Source organism: Balaenoptera ricei, chromosome 8 (genome assembly GCF_028023285.1).
Source record: "Balaenoptera ricei isolate mBalRic1 chromosome 8, mBalRic1.hap2, whole genome shotgun sequence".
NCBI lineage: Eukaryota > Metazoa > Chordata > Mammalia > Artiodactyla > Balaenopteridae > Balaenoptera > Balaenoptera ricei.
In genome coordinates this window covers 47427289-47446210 of record NC_082646.1, presented here as the reverse complement: position 1 = coordinate 47446210, position 18922 = coordinate 47427289, and the positions used below count along the sequence as shown (strand labels likewise).

Sequence of the window (18922 nt, the reverse complement as noted above, 5' to 3'; positions counted from 1 at the left end):
GGTGGGGAGGCGTCGAGTTGCTGTTGGGAGGTGGCAGTGAGTGTGAGGAAATTAGATATCTGAAGTGGGTGTTAAACAAAGAGGTCATTGAAAGGGAATCGAGGGAGCTGGGAGGTAGTCAGCAGACAGATCCTCAGGCTAAACCTCTTTCCTATCAGCCTCTCCAGCCCGTTTCCTGTCGTCTGTTGACCCACATTTTACACACTCGAATTCCCTGCACACAGCAGTTGGATCATACCTCTGGGCTGTCATTCATATTCTTCCCCAGAACAGTTTTCTTGTGGCTCACTTATCTTCCAGCCTTTGGGATTCAACTCTGGTGTCACCCTTCCAGGAAGCCTTCCTGAAACCTCCGGATTGGACAGAGTGCCCTTTTTAGTGACCTCTAAAAGGGGATTCTTTCCTTTATTCCTTCATACACTATAAAAATTAATGATTTGTGTATGGGTCGGTCTTCCCCACTCTTCTGTGAGCTGCTCCTAAGGGCAGGGTTTTTGTCTTATTTATCTTTATATTCCTAGAATTCAGCAGTGCTCCCAGTGTAAAGGGATTACTTTAGAAACTCTGGTTGGAATTAAACTGGACTGGACCAATGTGGGAAACATCAGGATTCCTTGCCTTTTTCATGAGGTTGTATATGAGATTAGATGGGAAGAAAAACAAGAAGGAGGAGGGGGGAGAGTGGGAGGAGAAGAATTATTATTATACAGGAAAGTAGTATAAATCTTTATAATTCCCAGTTATAATAAGTAGTAAAAGTGGGTCAGTCAGATTTTTTTTTTTCCTTACAAGCAACATCTATACAGATACTTAAATATCGCCACTCACAGAAAAGATTTCAGGCAGCCCTTAAAGTTCAAATTTTACCTCAGAGGCTTCTGTGTACATTATTCACATACAGCATAAAAGTAAGTCCTATCAGGCTCAGCTGAAGGTAAGACCATGTCGAGAAAGTACAGTGCAGTAAAGAACCAGGGAGAAGTTTTCAGGGGAACTCCTTGGAGGAGAGTCGGTCTCCACACTCATTCAATCTCAGTTTTTCTCAGTTCAGGCCACAATGTATAAGAGCTGGAATGGGGAACATCCAGTTAATGGTTACCCGCTTGGGCTCTGCAACCAGCCTGCCTTTCTTCTAATCCTGCGTCTTCTACTTACTCTGTATGGACTCGAGCAAGTAAATTCTCCACTGCTTGCCTCAGTGTCCTCATCTATAAAATGAGGATTAAAAGAGTTAATACTTATAAGGGGTTTAAGCAGTGCCTAGCCCATAGCAAGTGCTCAATAAATATAATTATTCACTATCTTTCGTCCTTCTTTGTTCATTGTCAAATGCCAGGGTATCAGTTGCTCAAACGTCATTATTTGTATATCTATCCATCTGTCCATGCATTCATTTAACAAGTATTTGTGAGTGCTGACTATGTGTCTGGTACTGTGTTGGGTGCCAATGGCACAGCAAATGAGTAAGACATGGCCCTATGCCTAGTAAATTCACAGTATTGTGTGTGTGTGTACACACGTGTGCATACGTGCGTGGGTAAGGGAGACTTACAGTTAAGCAGGTAATTTTAACAAATTTGATAAGTGCTCTACACGGAGAAGCACATGCTCATTTGGACCATGAAGAGAGGGACCTAATGCAGTTCCAGATGGTCAGGACAGGCTTTCCAGTAGAAGTGATATTGAAGATGGGTATGAGTTGGCCAAGTGAGAGTTGAAGGTGAGTGGGGCAGGTATATTTTATACCAAAGTAGCCACCTTGATAGAGGCCTGAAAGCAAGAAAATTGTGAGTGGGTCAGTATGGAAAGTCAAGCAGGGAGTGACTAGATGCAAGTCTGGCCAGGGAAGGAGTTGTTATACCACCAGGGGCCTTTCCTGCCAGGTAATGAGAGTTTGGCTGTATCCTATGTTAGCCAGTAGAGAAGCCCTGAAGACATCTTAGCAGAGATTAAAATGTTTAGATAGTTTCTATCATTTGAACTGGTTCCCTTGGAAAGTTTTGCTAATTCCCAGCATGTAGAATTTAGTGCTGCTACTTTTAGGCCCCGCTGTTTCCCTGTAGACTCCTATCACGGCCCTGTAGCCCTTTATTGAACTTACCTGTTTTTAATTCTGTCTCAGGAGACTGAAAGCACCTCAAAGACTATGTTTTATTTATCTCTGTATCCACAGAATCTATAACAGTGCTTGGCACAGAGCAGGCACTTCACGGAGGCTTGATTAAAAAACAGGGTTTGATTTTAGGAAAATGTGTTTCTTCTTATATTTCTAGAGCAAAGTGTTATCAGCTAAAATCTGGGCAATCAAGTCAGTGAACCGAGTGGTCTTTCTCATGGGGGCAGTGTGATCCCTAAGAGCTGATGCCCACCAGATTCATAATCCATCTATCTCCGAGCACTGCTTTGTGTCCACACTATGCTCGGCATTGAGGGAGATGTTTTTTAAATTGAAGTACAGTTGATTTACAATATCGTGTTAGTTTCAGGTGTACAGCACAGTGATCCAGTTATATGTGTGTGTGTGTGTGTGTTCCCTTTCATATCCTTTTCCCTTATAGGTTATTATGAAATATTGAGTAGAGTTACCTGTGCTATACAGTAGGTCCTTGTTGGTTATCTATTTTATGTATAGTAGTGTGTATATGTTAATCCAAATACTTTTAAGATCTCATTAGATAGTTGTGAAACTACTGCATACATACACAAAACAACCCTCACATCCCCAGGATGTGTCTGGGAATGCTCAGTTCTCAGTAGATGTTTGTGAATACATAATAATTGAAGAAGGTGTGAGGAGTGTCTGCTAAATGTTCTGAGTCCAGTTGAGGGAAAGTCTGTGAGATAGGCTTAATCTCATAGGGTTTCATTGAGGAACCTGGGCCTTGGAAGAGAAAAAAGATCTGGAGAGAGAGAAGAAAGAGGCAGAGGATTCTAAAGAGGGAGAAATAGCATGAACATCACTTCATAAAGACTAATCACCACTTAATGAAATCTAAGCAATTGGAAATCATGAAAGCCCTGATAATAGTTGGGTATATTGGAATTCACACAAGAGAGCCAATTCCAGGCAAATTGTAATGTGGGCAGTGTATGTGAAAGGACTAGCAGTTGCTTTAGCAAATAGCCTAAGTGGGCCTTCAGGCCAATGTTAATTAAAGCCAAGTTAATTAGTTAATTAAAACAAAAGTAGCAAATGATAGTTTCTAAAATTAAGGTGGAGACAATGCTAATGTTTCTGCCACCTGACTAGAAACCCTGGGGAGGGTTTTACCTTCTGATAAAATTTATAATTGAGGGCTATAGGCCTCTGTCATTAATTTAGCCATGAAAGGCCCACTGCTTCTCAGAACCTCAGCTCCATGACCCTGGAAATTCTGAATGTTGTAGAGCCAGAACTTTAGACTCATCAAATTCAATGCTTTATTTAGGTCAGAACTGGTTTTGTGTTCATTTGTCAATTTGCAGCTGAAGTGAAGGCCCTAAACGGAAGCATGGCATTATCTGCCTGACAGTGATTTGATGCTGCACCATGTCGTGCTGGAAAATTAGTGTCTAGAACCAAAATGTTAATCACAGGGACTTCTATACATTGATGGCATAAATAGTATGTTTCTCTATAAAAAAATCTATAGTGACTCACTCCCTTTTAAATAAAAATCTCCCCTTGCTATTTCAGTGAACTGAATGACTGACTCCAGGCACCTTTCTTTTTTGTGCTCTAGGGTGAGCCTATTTAACTTCTCAGAAAACTGCTCAGATCTGTTAGAATTAGCTCTGTTCTTCCCTTAGGTACTCAGAGAACAAAAGTGATTTTCTCTCCAAGATCGGAGGTGGAATTGGCTCTTTCTAGCCCCCTTCTCACTGAAGATATGAACTATTCTTCAGGCCCCCAGAAACCTTTCTTCTCTTTTGGCTATGATGATGGTTTCCAAAGAGAATCACCCTTGTAGTATCAATTCTCCAGAATGTTAAGGGAGTTACTTGAAAAAGTAGTGTTGTGTTCAGTAAGATTGGGGAAAGATGGAAAAGAATTAACACATGAATGATTGGTTTATACACTGCAAGACTTTTCAGTGTTTATCTCCAGTAAAAGAATAGTCAGAGTTTTTTCAAGGTTGTTTGACCAAATAACTTTTTTTCAAGGAGCAATTTTGTCAGACTAGCTTTCCAAAGAATACATTCTGGGAGATGCTCCACTCCGATGCCAAAAAGCTAAGGCCTGAGTTAAAAACTGCTCCGTAACTTAACTAGTCATGAGACCATGGACAGGTGTTCTAACCATACTGGACCACAAACCCCTCATTTGAAAAATGGGAATGATTATTGCTTCTCCTTTCAGTATTTTGTGACTACTAGACAATTCTGTTAATATTACTACTGCCACTAATACTACTAGGTACTTCACTTTCTATGGTAGACACTATTCACTGGTGTATCCAACAAACACTTGACACTTTCCTCCCTTTCAGTCTCCATTTCAGAAGATGTAAAAGCTAAATGCATGTTTTCCAATACTTTCTTGCAGCTAGGGGTAGCTATATTGAGACAGTTTGGGCCAATAAGACATAAAGGCAATTCTTAGGGGACTCTGAGAAGATTATTGTTTTCCCTCATAAAGGGGTACAATGCATGGAGCTCTTGTGCATTCATCAGTAAAAGGCCTAGAGAATAGCAGAGATGTTGGCTCTGGCATCACTGAGCCCTGGAGGAATGCCAGGAGCAGGCTATCTGCATATTTCTTGTAACACGAGGAAAATGAAATGCAAACAAGTCATGTAAATCTCTGAAAAGCAGGTTTACTTGCAGCTGAACACACTTCTAAAGACTTACGTACCATTTATTGAGTGCTTTCTATATGCTGATAGAAAACATTTAATACATATCAATTCAGTTACTCCTCACAACAGGGGTTATTATCTACCATTTCACAGGTGAGGAAACAGACTGAAGTACCTTGTTCAAATTCATGCAGAGTGTGCACTAACTTTTGGAAATATAGTTACTATAACCTCAGAAGTTATTATTATCTTTTTCACTCTAAATTAGGCAATTAGTGTCCTCTTTAAAATGGAGCCCTCACCGTCTGCCATGGGATGTGGAAGGGACATATATAAGCCTTTTTGGAAACAGGGCCCAAACCCAATCTGGATTTATAGCAGCCTACTTCACCATACACTAGATGGAAGCGAGCAGAACCAGGTTAGGCCGAGCAGAGCAGCTGCTTCTCCCCAAAGACCTACATCCAAAGATTTAGGTTACGTATTTAATGTCACTCTAGATCCCAACAGATAGACTTATTGGCATATTACAGAATTCAAGCCTGAGAAGCACAACTAATGAAGGTAATTTAGACTAAAATGTGAAAATATTAGGAGCACCCAAGTTCACTTGTTCCCCATTAATTAAGCCCCAGTGTGAAAGGCAATGTGATACATACTGGCCTTTATAAAACTATAAACTAAAAGGAGAGGTAAATCCATACATAAGCAGTTACATCTACAATGTTCTGAACATCTTGATTTTGGATCACAGAGAAGGAATACTTAGTTTGAGAGCTCATGGGAGGTATAGAGGAATTTTAGTTTGGATCTAACTTTATTTCTTAGAATTATAGCTTCAAAGTAGGGAGCAGCTATGGGATGTATGTGATGCAAGGGTATTATAGCTTTCTCTGGCCTTTCTCCTTCTCTATATCAGAAGCAGGTTCCAGTGTGAATATCCTGGTTAATGGCAAAAAGAAGTCTCTATATAATCAGAGGATAGGCAGTCTCAGCTATAATCATATAGACAGACCAGCATTTGCCAAGACCTCATACAGAAAAGCCAACAATTGCCAAAGGTCCCTCTGTACCTTCTTTCATATTCTAATACCCAGATGTACTGACTACAGAGTCCAGTCATTAAGAACTGCATGACCCTAGAGACGTGGATGGATCTAGAGACTGTCATACAGAGTGAAGTAAGTCAGAAAGAGAAAAACAAATATCGTATATTAACTCATATATGTGGAACCTAGAAAAATGGTACAGTTGAACTGGTTTGCAGGGCAGAAATAGAGACACAGATGTAGAGAACAAACGTATGGACACCAAGGGGGGAAAGTGGCGGCGGGGGGTGTGTGATGAATTGGGAGATTGGGATTGACATGTATACACTGATATGTATGAAATAGATAACTAATAAGAACCTGCTGTATAAAAAAATAAAAATAAAGCCCTCTGTTTAAGAACTTCCAAAAAAAAAAAAAAAAAAAACAACAACTACATGACCCTGTAGGGAAAACAAGTTAAAATAGGACCCCAAATTCTAAGAATTCCTGTTTCTATTGGCATTATCAGTGAATTTTGTTGCTTATGCTGCCCTTTTATTTACTAAATGAGAAATGAAATAGTTGAAAATAGTAATCTAATGTTACTAGAGGAATGTTAGAATTATAGCAAAACATGAGATCAGTGGGTGGGAATCTTGAGCAGAAACTGATGACCACAGGAGTGCAGGGGATATTTGTAATACAGATCACAGCAGGCTTTGTTTATGGTTTGCTTTGCAAAAGCTTGTAAGTTTAATTAGGTCCCATGTGTTTATTTTTGTTTTTATTTTCATTACTCTAGGTGGTGGATTGAAAAAGAGCTTGCTGTGATTTATGTCAAAGAGTGTTCTGCCTATATTTTCCTCTAAGAGTTTTATAGTGTCCGGTCTTACATTTAGGTCTCTAATCCATTTTGAGTTTATTTTTGTGTATGGTGTTAGGGAGTGTTCTAATTTCATTCTTTTACATGTAGCTGTTCAGTTTTCCCATCACAGCTTACTGAAGAGACTGTCTTTTCTCCATTTATTATTCTTGCCTCCTTTGTCATAGATTAGGTGGCCATAGGTGTGTGGGTTTATCTCTAGACTTTCTATACGGTTCCATTGATCTCTATTTCTGTTTTTGTGCCAGTGCCATACTGTCTTGATTACTGTAGCTTTGTAGCATAGTCTGAAGTCAGGGAGCCTGATTCCTCCAGCTCTATTCTTCTTTCTCAAGATTGCTTTCGCTATTCGGGGTCCTTTGTGTTGCCATACAAAAGACAGCCCTCAGAATCGGAGAAAATATTTGCAGATGAAGCAACTGACAAGGGATTAATCTCCCAGATATACAAACAGCTCATGCAGCTCAATATCATAAAAACAAACAACCCAATCAAAAAATGGGCAGAAGACCTAAATACACATTTCACCAAAGAAGACATACGTATGGCTGACAAACACATGAAAAGATGCTCAACGTCACTCATTATTAGAGAAATGCAAATCAAAACTACAATGAGGTGTCACCTCACATCAGTCAGATTGGCCATTATCAAAAGATCTACAAACAATAAATGCTGGGGAGGGTGTGGAGAAAAGGGAACCCTCCTACACTGTTGGTGGGAATGTAAATTGTTACAGCCACAGTGGAGAACAGTATGGAGATTCCTTAAAAAACTAAAAATAGAGCTACCGTATGACCTAGCAATCCCACTCCTAGGCATATATCCGGAGAAAACCATAATTTGAAAGGATGCATGCATGCATGCTGATGTTCATTGCAGCACTACTTATGATAGCTAGGAACATGGAAACAACCTGAGTGTCCATCAGCAGAGGAATGGATAAAGAAGATGTGGTACATATATATACAATGGAGTATTACTCAGCCATAAAAAGGAACAAAATAGTGCCATTTGCAGAGACGAAGGTGGACCTAGAGATTGTCATACAGAATGACGTAAGTCAGAAAGAGAAAAACAAATATCGTGTAATATCGCTTATATGTGGAATCTAGAAAAATGGTGAACTTATTTGCAAAGCAGAAATAGAGTTACAGATGTAGAGAACAAATTTATGGTTACCAAGGGGGGAAGGGGGGTGGGATGAATTGGGAGATTGGGACTGACATATATACACTACTATGTATAAAATAGATAACTAATGAGAACCTACTGTATAGCACAGGGAACTCTACTCAGTGCTCTGTGGTGACCTAAATGGGAAAGAAATCTAAAAAAGAGTGGATATATGTATACGTATAACTGATTCACTTTGCTGTACAGCAGAAAATAATACAACATTGTAAAGCAACTATACGCCACTAAAAATTAATTAAAACAAAAAACAACTGATCATTGTAGGCTTAATCTTATGAAAGTTAGTAGAACCACTAGGGGGAAGTAGCGTGCACACTTGAAGACAAGCAAAAAATAGCTACCGCATTACTACATTCTCCAGTCCATTCATTCAACAAACATATCAGTGAATGATTACTGAGTGTCTTCTATGTGTCAAGCACCCTTCTCAGTACTTCTAGGCCCTGGAGGCACAGTGATGAACAAGGTAGACAAGGCCTCCACTCCCAAGCTTATCCTGCTTAGACTGGGACAAAGGGTATGTTCTACTGTCTGGCTAGAAGCTAGACAATGTAAAAATGGAGATGCTCTAGAAAGCCCAGGCTATACAATCAATGTATGTATAGGTCTGTTCTGCCTTATATGATGCTCTCTTTGTTTTGAAGATCATCCTCATTGCATACCTGACACAGACATTCAGGTATGGAAAAAGACTGACAGCTGTTAACTTAGTTAATAATAATAGCAAACACTTAAGAAGTACTTACTGTGTGGCATACACTTACATGTATTTACTTATTTAGTCTTAACAACCACTGTATGTGATATGTATTTCATTAACTCCACTCATCAGAGGAGGAAACAGAGGCATAGAGATGTTAAGTGATTTGCCTGTGGTTATACAGCGAGTAAGTGATGCCGCCCAGCTAACTGGGATGTTTAATCCCAGTGCTGCCCAGCTCTGCACTCTGCTACCTCCAATAAAGTGTCTGCTGTGTGCTCGGCCTTTGCACACACGATTTCTTTCACTCTTGACAATCCTGTGCGGTAGGTGATATGATCTCAATTATGGCAGATGAAGGAACCGAGGCTCAGAGACAAGAAATGGTAGTGCCAGAGTTCAAACTCAGAACACGCTGGCTACAAGGCCAGTGCCCTTCACCATTGCTCCATGTCCTCTCCAAGGAGCCTGCCCTGGTGAGTTTTTGGGGCGTTTAGGCACAGTCTCAAAATTCCGTCCCTCCAGCATCCGGTTTGTTTTATCTATCAGGATGCCCTGGAAGATTTTATTCGAAGAGAGAGTTTAAAGAAAGGCTGATAGAATAAAAGTTTGGAAAAAATAAATTTTCTTGGACAAAATAAAAGGCTTATCTTGCAGAAGTTGCAGAAAAAGAATGTTTTAGAAGTCAGGAAGGCAGATGGAAAATATGCCAGCAGTTAGATACATGGAAGGTCTTCTATGCATAGGCCATGACATACCCAGGATTTATTGAGGAAGTAGAAGAGGTTATTTTTCCCAAGGTTTACAGTTTAGTTGAATACCTTGCACAGTGTACGTGGAAAGAGATGAGAGGCATATAGGAATCAGAAAAGAATTGAGAGAGGCAAGGATACAAGTTAATAATGCAAATGAATTTGGGCCATGCGGATAAACTCCCAAGTATCCTGTGAGTCCTTTTTAGTCCTCAGCAGACACAGTACCTTTACCATCACCCATAATTCAGGCTTTGTAGAATCAGGGCTGATAGGAAAGTAGGATTTTTCAGGCAGGCTAAATGATGGTATACGAGAATCGTTCAAGGATTAGTATTTAGCTATTTATCTTCCATTTGAAAAATGTTTATCTTCCACTTATTTCTCTAGATTTTAGGAAAATTCTCAGATCTCTGTAGAGTTTGCAGACTGATGCTCTGACTAGCTCTTTTGATGTGTTTTCTTAAATATTATTCCCAGTAACAATCTATGTAGCCTTTTTAATACCTCCAAATTTGTTCTCAAGCCACTGATAAGATGATCTCATTGCCTTTTGAAGTGCCTTAGGGGGCATTTATCACATAAGAAAGCCCTCCACATGGAGGGATATCATTGGCTGTTGGCTTCAGATTCTTTTCAGATGGCAGTTGGCCGATAACTACTACCTGGGATACTGGCCTTGGTGGATGGGATGGGACTATGGACAACAGAGAAAGTGGGAAACTGGCTGGTTGTTTAGGGAGGTTATATGCAAAGTCCCTTTGTTGTTTTGCCCCTTTCAGCTACTTAGACGTGTCCCAAAGAGTTCAAGTTGCCCATTAAGAATGAAAGTATAAATTCTACATTTCTTGTGCCTCTGTGGGATGGGCAGTCAAGGCTTCTTCTGGGCTTGAGAGAGGTTCAGGCACCTGTAAGTGCAGTCAGATGTGTAAGGCTCTTGGCGCTCTGCTCTCAGCATAATCTTTGTTAACACTAATTTTCTCTGTTCTGTGCGGGTGAATTAGAATTTAGTCCACAGTGTATCTCTGTCCCCTCAGGACCCAGAGGTCCTTGCCTTGCCTTAGGGATTTAGCTGTGCTCTCCCTGTCCTTCTGACCTCACTTCCCTTTTGTTGTAAGTCTTTGCTTTTTTTTCTCTATCTCAACTTTTATGTTTCTGGCCTTAGGTGAAGTCACTAGGCCCATACCCAATTAACTCCATAAAAACCATTCAGTGCAAACGTCCAAAGCCCTTTCCCAGCACCCTGCCTCCCCTAGTTTCAGTTATTGAGGTATTTCGCATCTAAAAGGCCTGGGAAACAAACGCCACTGCTACCGCCCTAGGGGCCAGTGCTCCACAACACCTGCAAAACTTTTACCTTAGGGTTTCCCCAGAGGAGCCCCTCCTCTTCCACAGGTTGACCAGGCTGCTGGATCTGCTGGCTGCCGAGGAGGACTTGCCATCCCCCACGTGCATGCGCACCACCGTGGACGTGGTGAAGGCGCTGCGCACGTTTCTCTCTGGTTTGGCCAGGATGATGTATACCTTCGGCACAAACATGCAGCCGAGCGCCACTGTGGCGCTGAGGCTGACGGAGAAACACATGGTGATGATTTTGTAGTTGCTGCCAAAGTAGATGGGCACAAAGGCCAGCCATATAATGCAGGTGGTGTACATTGTGAAGGCGATATACTTGGCCTCGTTGAAGTTGGCTGGAACATTTCTGGTCTTGAAAGCATAGAAGGTACAGCTCAAAATCAGCAATCCATTGTATCCAAGCGGAGTGACAACTCCCAGGTTGGTGGTGTTACAAATCAGGTAGACTTCTCGAATGCTTGGGTAGTCGTGCATTATGTCGGGAGGCTCCATTATGAAGAGGGCGATGATGATGCCCAGCTGGATGCATATGAGAATGAAAGCAATCACTAGCTGGGCACAGGCACTCATGAATCTGGGCTTTTTGGTACAGATCTTCTTCTTGCTGCCAGCCAGGATCCTTGCAATGCGATTGGTCTTGGTTACAAGGGCCGAATAGCTCATGGCTGGGGAGAGACCGATGCCTATTCTCTGAAGGTAGCAGTAAATCTGCTTGGGCTTTGCAATGAGGCAGAAGGTACATAAGTAGCCCAGGCAGATGCCAGCAAGGATAATGTAGCAGAGTTCCCTGCTGGAGGACTTGACTACTGGTGTATCACGGTAAATGATGAAGACTGCGGTGACAAACAGGGTGGCTAGCAGGCCGAGGCAGGCAAACACCACAGCTGCAATGGGCTCAGGGTCACCCCAGCGAAGATACTGTACTGGGATCAGATCACAACCTGCAGAGACACAGACACATATTGAAAAAGAAGGAAGAAATATTGACTTGGGGTCACTTGTGCCTAAGTTATAAGCAGGTGCCTATGATCCTTAAGAGTTTGTCTCCGGTCTACCCTTCTAATCTCAGTATCCCATACTACTCCTTTCTTCATATACCCAGTCATAAAATATTTATCTTTAGGTTATCAAATACATACTCTGTGACAGGAGCTGTTCTAGGTTCTGAAAACAAAATGATGAAGAACATATTCCCTGCCCTCCAAAAAAAAAAAAAAAAAAAATTGGTGGGGGTAAGGGGGACTTTTATAGAATTACTTACAGGTGGGATAAGGACCATGAAGAAGTAGAGCATGGACCTTGACTCAGTCTGTGGGAGCAGTAAAATCTCCTTCAACAGGAATTAGCAAATGCAAGTGTTGTGGTTTGGCTGAATTTGTGGATTTGGTAGGTTTGGCAAATAGAAATTAATTGTAAGGAAAGAGCTAGGGGGCATTGGAGGCATGAAAGGAGGTTACATACAGTAATGTGATGAGTGGCCTAAGATAAGTCTGGAACGTAGGCAGGAGGGGATCTTGCAGGGCAGAGAGTTTTAGATCAATGGGAAGTCATTGGAGGGATCTATGTAGAGTAAGAGGAATCACATGGTCAGATTTGTGTGTGTGTGTTTTAAACATTATTTTGGTTGCTGTGTGGATTTGGGATGAGGTAAAGGTGTAGAGAGATTTGAGAAATATGGGAAGCAGTATAGGCTGTTTAAATGCATGTGGGGATACGTGAAAGACAGAGGCATCAAGGATGACCAACATTGGTCCTTGAATCCACTGCAAAAAACCATGACAATTTGGCATCATTTGGGTTATGTGCCTTCTTTTTAAATTTCTTTAGGACAGTGATTCTCAAACTTGGCTACACACTGGAATCACTTAGACATTTTTAAAAAAAAGTACCGTGGCCTGGGTTTCAGTGCCAGAGTTTCTGATTTCATTGGCCTGGGCGTCAGGATTTTTAAAAGGCACTCTAAGTGCTTCTAAACTTGCAGCCAGAGTTGAGAACCATTGCTCTAAAAGGATCATTCTTGTCAATTAGATTTTTAAAATAGAATTGAGATAGCTTTATTGAGTGAGTAGGAGAGGAGTTAGTAATCTGGAGCATTGGACACTTCAGCAATGTGGCAGAGATTATTAACTGCCTGCAAATATCCATTCTCCCCTTTATCCTCAGCAACAGATCTCCGTTTCATTTGGGGTGGTAAAGGATGCAGCTAAAACGCTACATTTGCCAGCAACCTTTGCAGTCAGGTGTGCCATGTGATAGGTTTTAGCCAGAAAGATGTAAGCAGAGAACTCCTTCAAGGAAAATGACTCATCTTGGAAAGTACCTTTTTTGCCCTTCCTGGCTTTCTCCTTCTGTTGACTGGACTATACACATGATGGCTAGAGCTCCAGGAGTTATCTTGGACTATAAGGTAACATTAAGGTCAGAAAACATGTTCTGGGATTTGGAAGAGAAAAATGCAGGGAGCCTAAGTCCCTGTTAACCGTGGAATCACTGACTAGCTCTGGACTGTGTATATCATATTTACCTTGTTTAAACAACTTCTATTTCCCTTATATATGCAGCCAAACCAAATCCTAATTGATATAGCTGTAAATTCTGTATCTCCTGGTCAAGGGTATTGTAGTAAGTGGCTTCGAATATCAATGGCTACTAGGAGGTAAGGGAGACAACAATAACAGTATGTAATGATGGCGTAGGGGAGCAGAATTTGCCATCCCCAAATATGTCTCTTTGTGATATTAATTACTTTCAGCTGGTTATTTTCTAAGAAACGGCAGACGGGGGGAAAACTCTGAAAACCCCACTAGGAGAGACACCCTTTTGTAAGAAACATTTGCATTCCTAAGGGAAATCTCCATTTGGAAGGGTAGCACCCTCACTGTACAGAAGAGGAGGATGACCACATCTCTAGAAATTCTTGTCAGTGGAGAAGGCAAAGACTTGAATCTGCATAAAAACCTTTACCCTTACTGTGCTTTTCCTCCCCTAGCTGACTGTCTCCACCCTCAACATCCTCTATTGTCTTTAGCTGAGGATGGTACTTAAGATGAGGGCTTTGGCCATTTTGGTGAGTTACTCATTTTTCCTGAGTCTCTCCCATGTCTACAGGTTGTTAAACTTTTTGATTTCTCTTCTTAATGTCTCATGTCATTTTAATTCTCTTGATGTCAGCCAGAAGAACCTAGAAGGGTAGAGGGAAATTTCTTCCTCCCTGACAATGACAAAGAAGCATGGGGTTCTTTCAAAATATGTCTAAGGGCAGCTCTGTTGTAGAAAGAAACGAAAACATTCTTTCTTCTTTCTCTTATTTCTGCCCTGCCAGTCTTTTTCTTCAAGGTCTTAGGTTTCAAATAGTACTGTTAGTTTATCGTAAGATGCATTACGGGTTTAATAGGATTTGTGAGTTAGCCTGGGATCCTCAGCACACTTTACAGAATAGTTTCTGTGGGAAAATGTATGCTTAGTTTAAAAACCTGTGCTTTTAACTTTAAAAAATGTGTATGTGGATAGCCCAGACTAAATATGACAGTTATTTTATATAGTGTATAGGATTATAAATAAACGCCTATCTCATTGCTAGTGAATATACCTGTATCTATATTTTTAGGCCCCTGTGTTCACATATGCTGCTTATTATGTAGGATATCAACTTCTGAGACTTTAGTATACCATAGGGTTTAGGTTCATATTTACAAATTCGTTCTTCATAGAGACTATTTTACGACAAGAAAATAGGGACTAATCATTCCTATCTTTATTCTTCCATGACAGCTTATTTATAACACTGATGTGACAATGAAATTCATTATCTACTGTAGTTAATTCTATAGGGGTCTGTTTCCCCTGCTAGGTCATGAGCTACTAAATGTCCATAGTAATTTACTGATATAGGAAAGATGTTATGTGGTACATGAAGCAGGAATCCTTTCAACAGCTAAAGAGAATCACCTGAAAAAATATATAAATATTTAAGGGCTTTCACTTTACTCCTTTTTTTCCCCCCTGTTGTTCTGCTAAATCTTAACTGCTTTTATCTAAATGTCATTAGCACCCTAATTACTGAATGTTTTCTCTGTGATAACATTCACCACTGTTTTTATGTCAAATATATTCTTGAACTCTTCATGTGCCACCTGTTAACATCATGTGTGAAACTTAAGAGATCTCCATTAGATACATGTGTTGGAAGAAATGTGTATAAGGGATGCCTCTAATGTGCTGTGATTATTTTCTCAAAGTTGTCAGAATTTATATATTCACATGAATGTTTTTTTCATTTAACGTGAACCACTGCAAAGACTTCAGTTTAATGATGCTGCCATTGCACAAAATACTTTTGAAACTATTCTCTTGGAATAGAAAATATTGGATTCTGATTATAGTGTTATAATCACTGAATCTTATAAATTGGATAAGAGCTTAGAGTTTCCAAGAGTGGATGTGCATCACAGTCACTTGGAGAGTCTACAAAAATACAGTTCACGAGTCTAAACTCAGGAGATTTCAAATCAGTACATTTGGGGTGGGACAAAAGAATTTTGTTTTGAATCAGCAAGCTCAATGACTATACAACTGGTCCTTGGTTGGCAGCCCAAGCTTAGAGATTATCAGGCTGACTCCTCATCCAGTGTGAGAATGTCTTATATGATAATTACTAGATGCAATCACCCTAACCCTACCTAAGGCCTTCCATGAGCTATGTTGTCTCAAGGCCAGGATTAATAGTGGGGGAAGATAGACTGGAAAGACAGGAGGTCTGGATGGCAGGTAGAGACTGGAGGTGAATAAAATGGTTAGAAGGCTATCACAATAGGACAGGCAAGGGATGTTAGGGCAATAATTAAAAGCCACTGTCCTAAGAACATTCAGCTGGTAAAGACATTTCAGAGCTAGGACTGAAAGAAAAGATGAGGTAGACAGACAGCAGAGTCAGGAGAGAGGCTTCTAACCAAGCTGATGGCAGTGCTGTTAACTAAGATGCAGGCTGTTGGAAGAAAAGCGTCACATTTTATAGGAATGATATCTAGTTCCAGTTTGGACGTGTTGTGTTTGAAATGTTTATGATGAGTAGAGCAGATGGAAGCAGAAGCTTAGAAGAGATATCAGGGTAGAAGTTATAGCTTTAGGAATCATCTCTTTATAGGTGGAAATAAGATACATGGAAGTAAATGTAATCAGTAAGGAAATTCATGGATATAGATGAGAGCAGAGCCTGGAAGTCTGGTATGCCACCAAACTTAAGGAAGCGCAGAGGAAGAGGATATGTCAGGGAAGGTATAAGCTAGATCAGCTAGAAGGAAGGAAGTGTGTCAGAAGCCAAAGGAAAGTGGTTAATTGGATGGCCCACCGTATCCTCCTCTAACCATGTCACTTCAGTTTTTCTTTCTTTCTTTCTTTTTTTTTTAAAAATCCTTACCCAGAGAGCTTGCACAAAGCTTTGAGCTTCAGTTTTCCAGATAGCTCTCCTTGTGGCATATCAATCTCTTATATTTTCCCCCTTTACTACTTTTAGTTCTGTTTCCTCTGAACAGGGGGTGGTATCATGAACAAGTTCTATCAAATCTCAGAATATTGAGATACTGCTAACCTTATTATGATATAAGTTTAGATTCTCATTAATTACTACGCCTACTTTGCATTGGTTTACAAACATCTGAATACACTGTTATTCTTCCTAAATCTCTTCCTTATTTTCTTCTGTGAATTAGGGCCTCTTCTGCATTAATGGTTTTCTTTTTTATCCCTGTTTCATTCTTAGTGTAATGGTAAGTACTCAGTATTGGAAGTACTCAGTGTACTGGTAAGTTATCACTGGAAGGGTATGTAGAAGTTAACTAAGAATCTGTAGAATATATATTTTATAGTTTTACTATAATCAGTTTAGCGTATGCTTTTTATATTTTAGATTAAAGGATCTTGATCATATTGGTGAAGTTCCCTCCTAACAAGCATATTAGAGTTTCTTAGAAGATGCACAATATTATTACATTCCTTTCTAGAAATGCATATGAGGCATAAATTATAAAATCAAGACCTGTTTTCTGATGACATTTATTTAGGTGGCTATCCACTTCTCACTTTCCTCCCCTTTCATGCTTGATCCGTATTCTGTGATTCTCCAGTATAATTCATCCTTTCATAGCTTGAGGTGACATATATTGAAGACAACAGTTTTTTTCTTTTCCATTATAGTTTATTACAAGGTATTGAATATAGTTCCCTGTGCTATATGTAGGACCTTCTTGTTTATCCATTTCATATATAGTAGTTTGTATCTGCTAATCCCAAACTCCTAATTTATCCCTCCCCCACCCCCTTCCCCCTTTGGTAGCTATAAGTTTGTCTGCGAGTCTGTTTCTGTTTTGTAAATAAGTTCATTTGTATCGTTTTTTAGATTCCATATAAGTGATGTCATATGATATTTGTTTTTCTGTGTTTGACTTACTTCACTTAGTATGATAATCTCTAGGTCCATCAGTGTTGCTGCAAATGGCATTATTTTATTCTTTTTAATGGCTGAGTAATATTCCATTACACACACACACACACACACACACACACACACACACGTGTGTGTATATATATATCACATCTTCTTTTATCTATTCATCTGTCGATGGACATCTAGGTTACTTCCATGTCTTGGCTATTGTAAATAGTGCTGCTGTGAACACTGGGGTGCATGTATCTTTTTGAATTAGAGTTTTCTCTGGACGTATGCACAGGAGTGGGATTGCTGCATCATATGGTAGTTCTATTTTTTTTTTTAAGGAACCTCCATATTGTTCTCCATAGTGGCTGCACCAGTTTACATTCTCACCAACAGTGTAGGAGGGTTCCCTTTTCTCCACACCCTCTCCAGCAGAAAATACAACAATTTTTTTTAAAGGGAAGGAGAGCTGCCAAAACTGTATTATCCACATTATCCTATGATTCCACTACTGTGCTTCCCATACATCTAATGGGAGATGGATGGCTCACTGATTTCCTGGACACCTAAAAATGATATGACCGCTTAGCAATAACTGGTACTCATGCTTACTGTTTGGGTATTAGTCTTGCAGGAGTAATATTCCTGTAGTTAATAGTTCCTAGACTGTTGCATTCTCAAACCCTCTTCCAAGTGTCTATTCAGGCAGAAGGAATGAGGAGTCAAAGATCCTGGGACAGTTGCCTGATGTTGTGTAAGTTGACTAGGCAGGAACTCCTTCTTAACAAGCTCCATATTTCCTGTATAATTTTGGAGGAAAGGAAGTTGCTGCTGAGAATCTTTGAGAGTCAGATGTATGTGTTGTCCGCTGCTGGTCAGGCCATTTCAGGTATATGAAACTCATTCGGGGCTGTTGTGGAACTCTCCTCTCATATGTGAACAATAGATCTGCCCAGAGTACAGGGTGTTGACTAGGGACTAACAACATCATGCCTGCTTGCAATCTGTTCCATCAATAGACCATTTGTCTGCCTCTCCTCCCTTCTTTACGTGTCTGGATTTGGATCTCTAGGGTGTTGGTTAGAGATAGCAGAGTGATGCAGACTCAGAATTCTTTCTGCCTTGTTCATAACCCTGCCCATTTAATATTTTCTCTTCACTTAGCCTAAGCTAAAGTTTTTCATTACTTCCATATTTCAGAAGAACTGGAAGTGATGTGTGTGTGTGCGTGTAATATTTGGGTACCTTATTTTTCTTTGTAGCACTTACTATAATTTTAATCTATTTTGTGTGTGTATATGTGCATGTGTGTGAGAGAGAGAGAGGTTGAGAGAGACGTCATATTGTTTAGGTCTATCCTCCCTACTTCACTAAAGCACCCTGATGTCAGAGACTTTGCCTCTTTTGCTCACGAATGGAACCATGGTACTGAGCATGGTGCCTCACTCATGTGGTTAGTACAGCAATTTACAAATTAATATATCTACTATATAATCAAAGTATAATCAGATTCGCATTCTGGTGTCTGGATCAAGTCATTCTCAGCAAACCTTTTTGTTGCCTTTAGGAAGTCCAAGTTGCAGAACTGTTATGTACTGTTTTACATAGAAATCTAAATTCAGTGCATTCCACCTGAATTTTAGAGTCAGGATTCTGAACCAGAGAGGGCAAAACTAAGTAAGCACCTCAAAGGCTTCCTTCTGCCTAGGGGTGTGACATGTCTCACATTAGAAATATTCCAGGTACTAACTTGGCAGTGATCAGTGTTTGTGATTGACTGATTAATCTAATTTTG

At 40.2% G+C, this 18922-nt stretch overlaps 1 protein-coding gene and 1 long non-coding RNA gene across 9 annotated transcripts in view; one reads left to right on the top strand and one right to left on the bottom strand.

The window, feature by feature from the left end:
- GRM5 (glutamate metabotropic receptor 5) overlaps positions 1-18922 on the bottom strand; it is a 531751-nt gene that overhangs the window by 45749 nt on the left and 467080 nt on the right. For all 5 annotated transcript variants that reach the window (XM_059930609.1, XM_059930612.1, XM_059930613.1 and 2 more), the window contains exon 7: positions 10699-11638. In XM_059930609.1, coding sequence (XP_059786592.1) covers positions 10699-11638 — 940 coding nt within the window. The remainder of the gene's footprint in view (positions 1-10698; positions 11639-18922) is intronic.
- The window catches only part of LOC132370505 (uncharacterized), a 370395-nt gene that overhangs the window by 218592 nt on the left and 132881 nt on the right, over positions 1-18922 (top strand). The window lies entirely within an intron of this gene.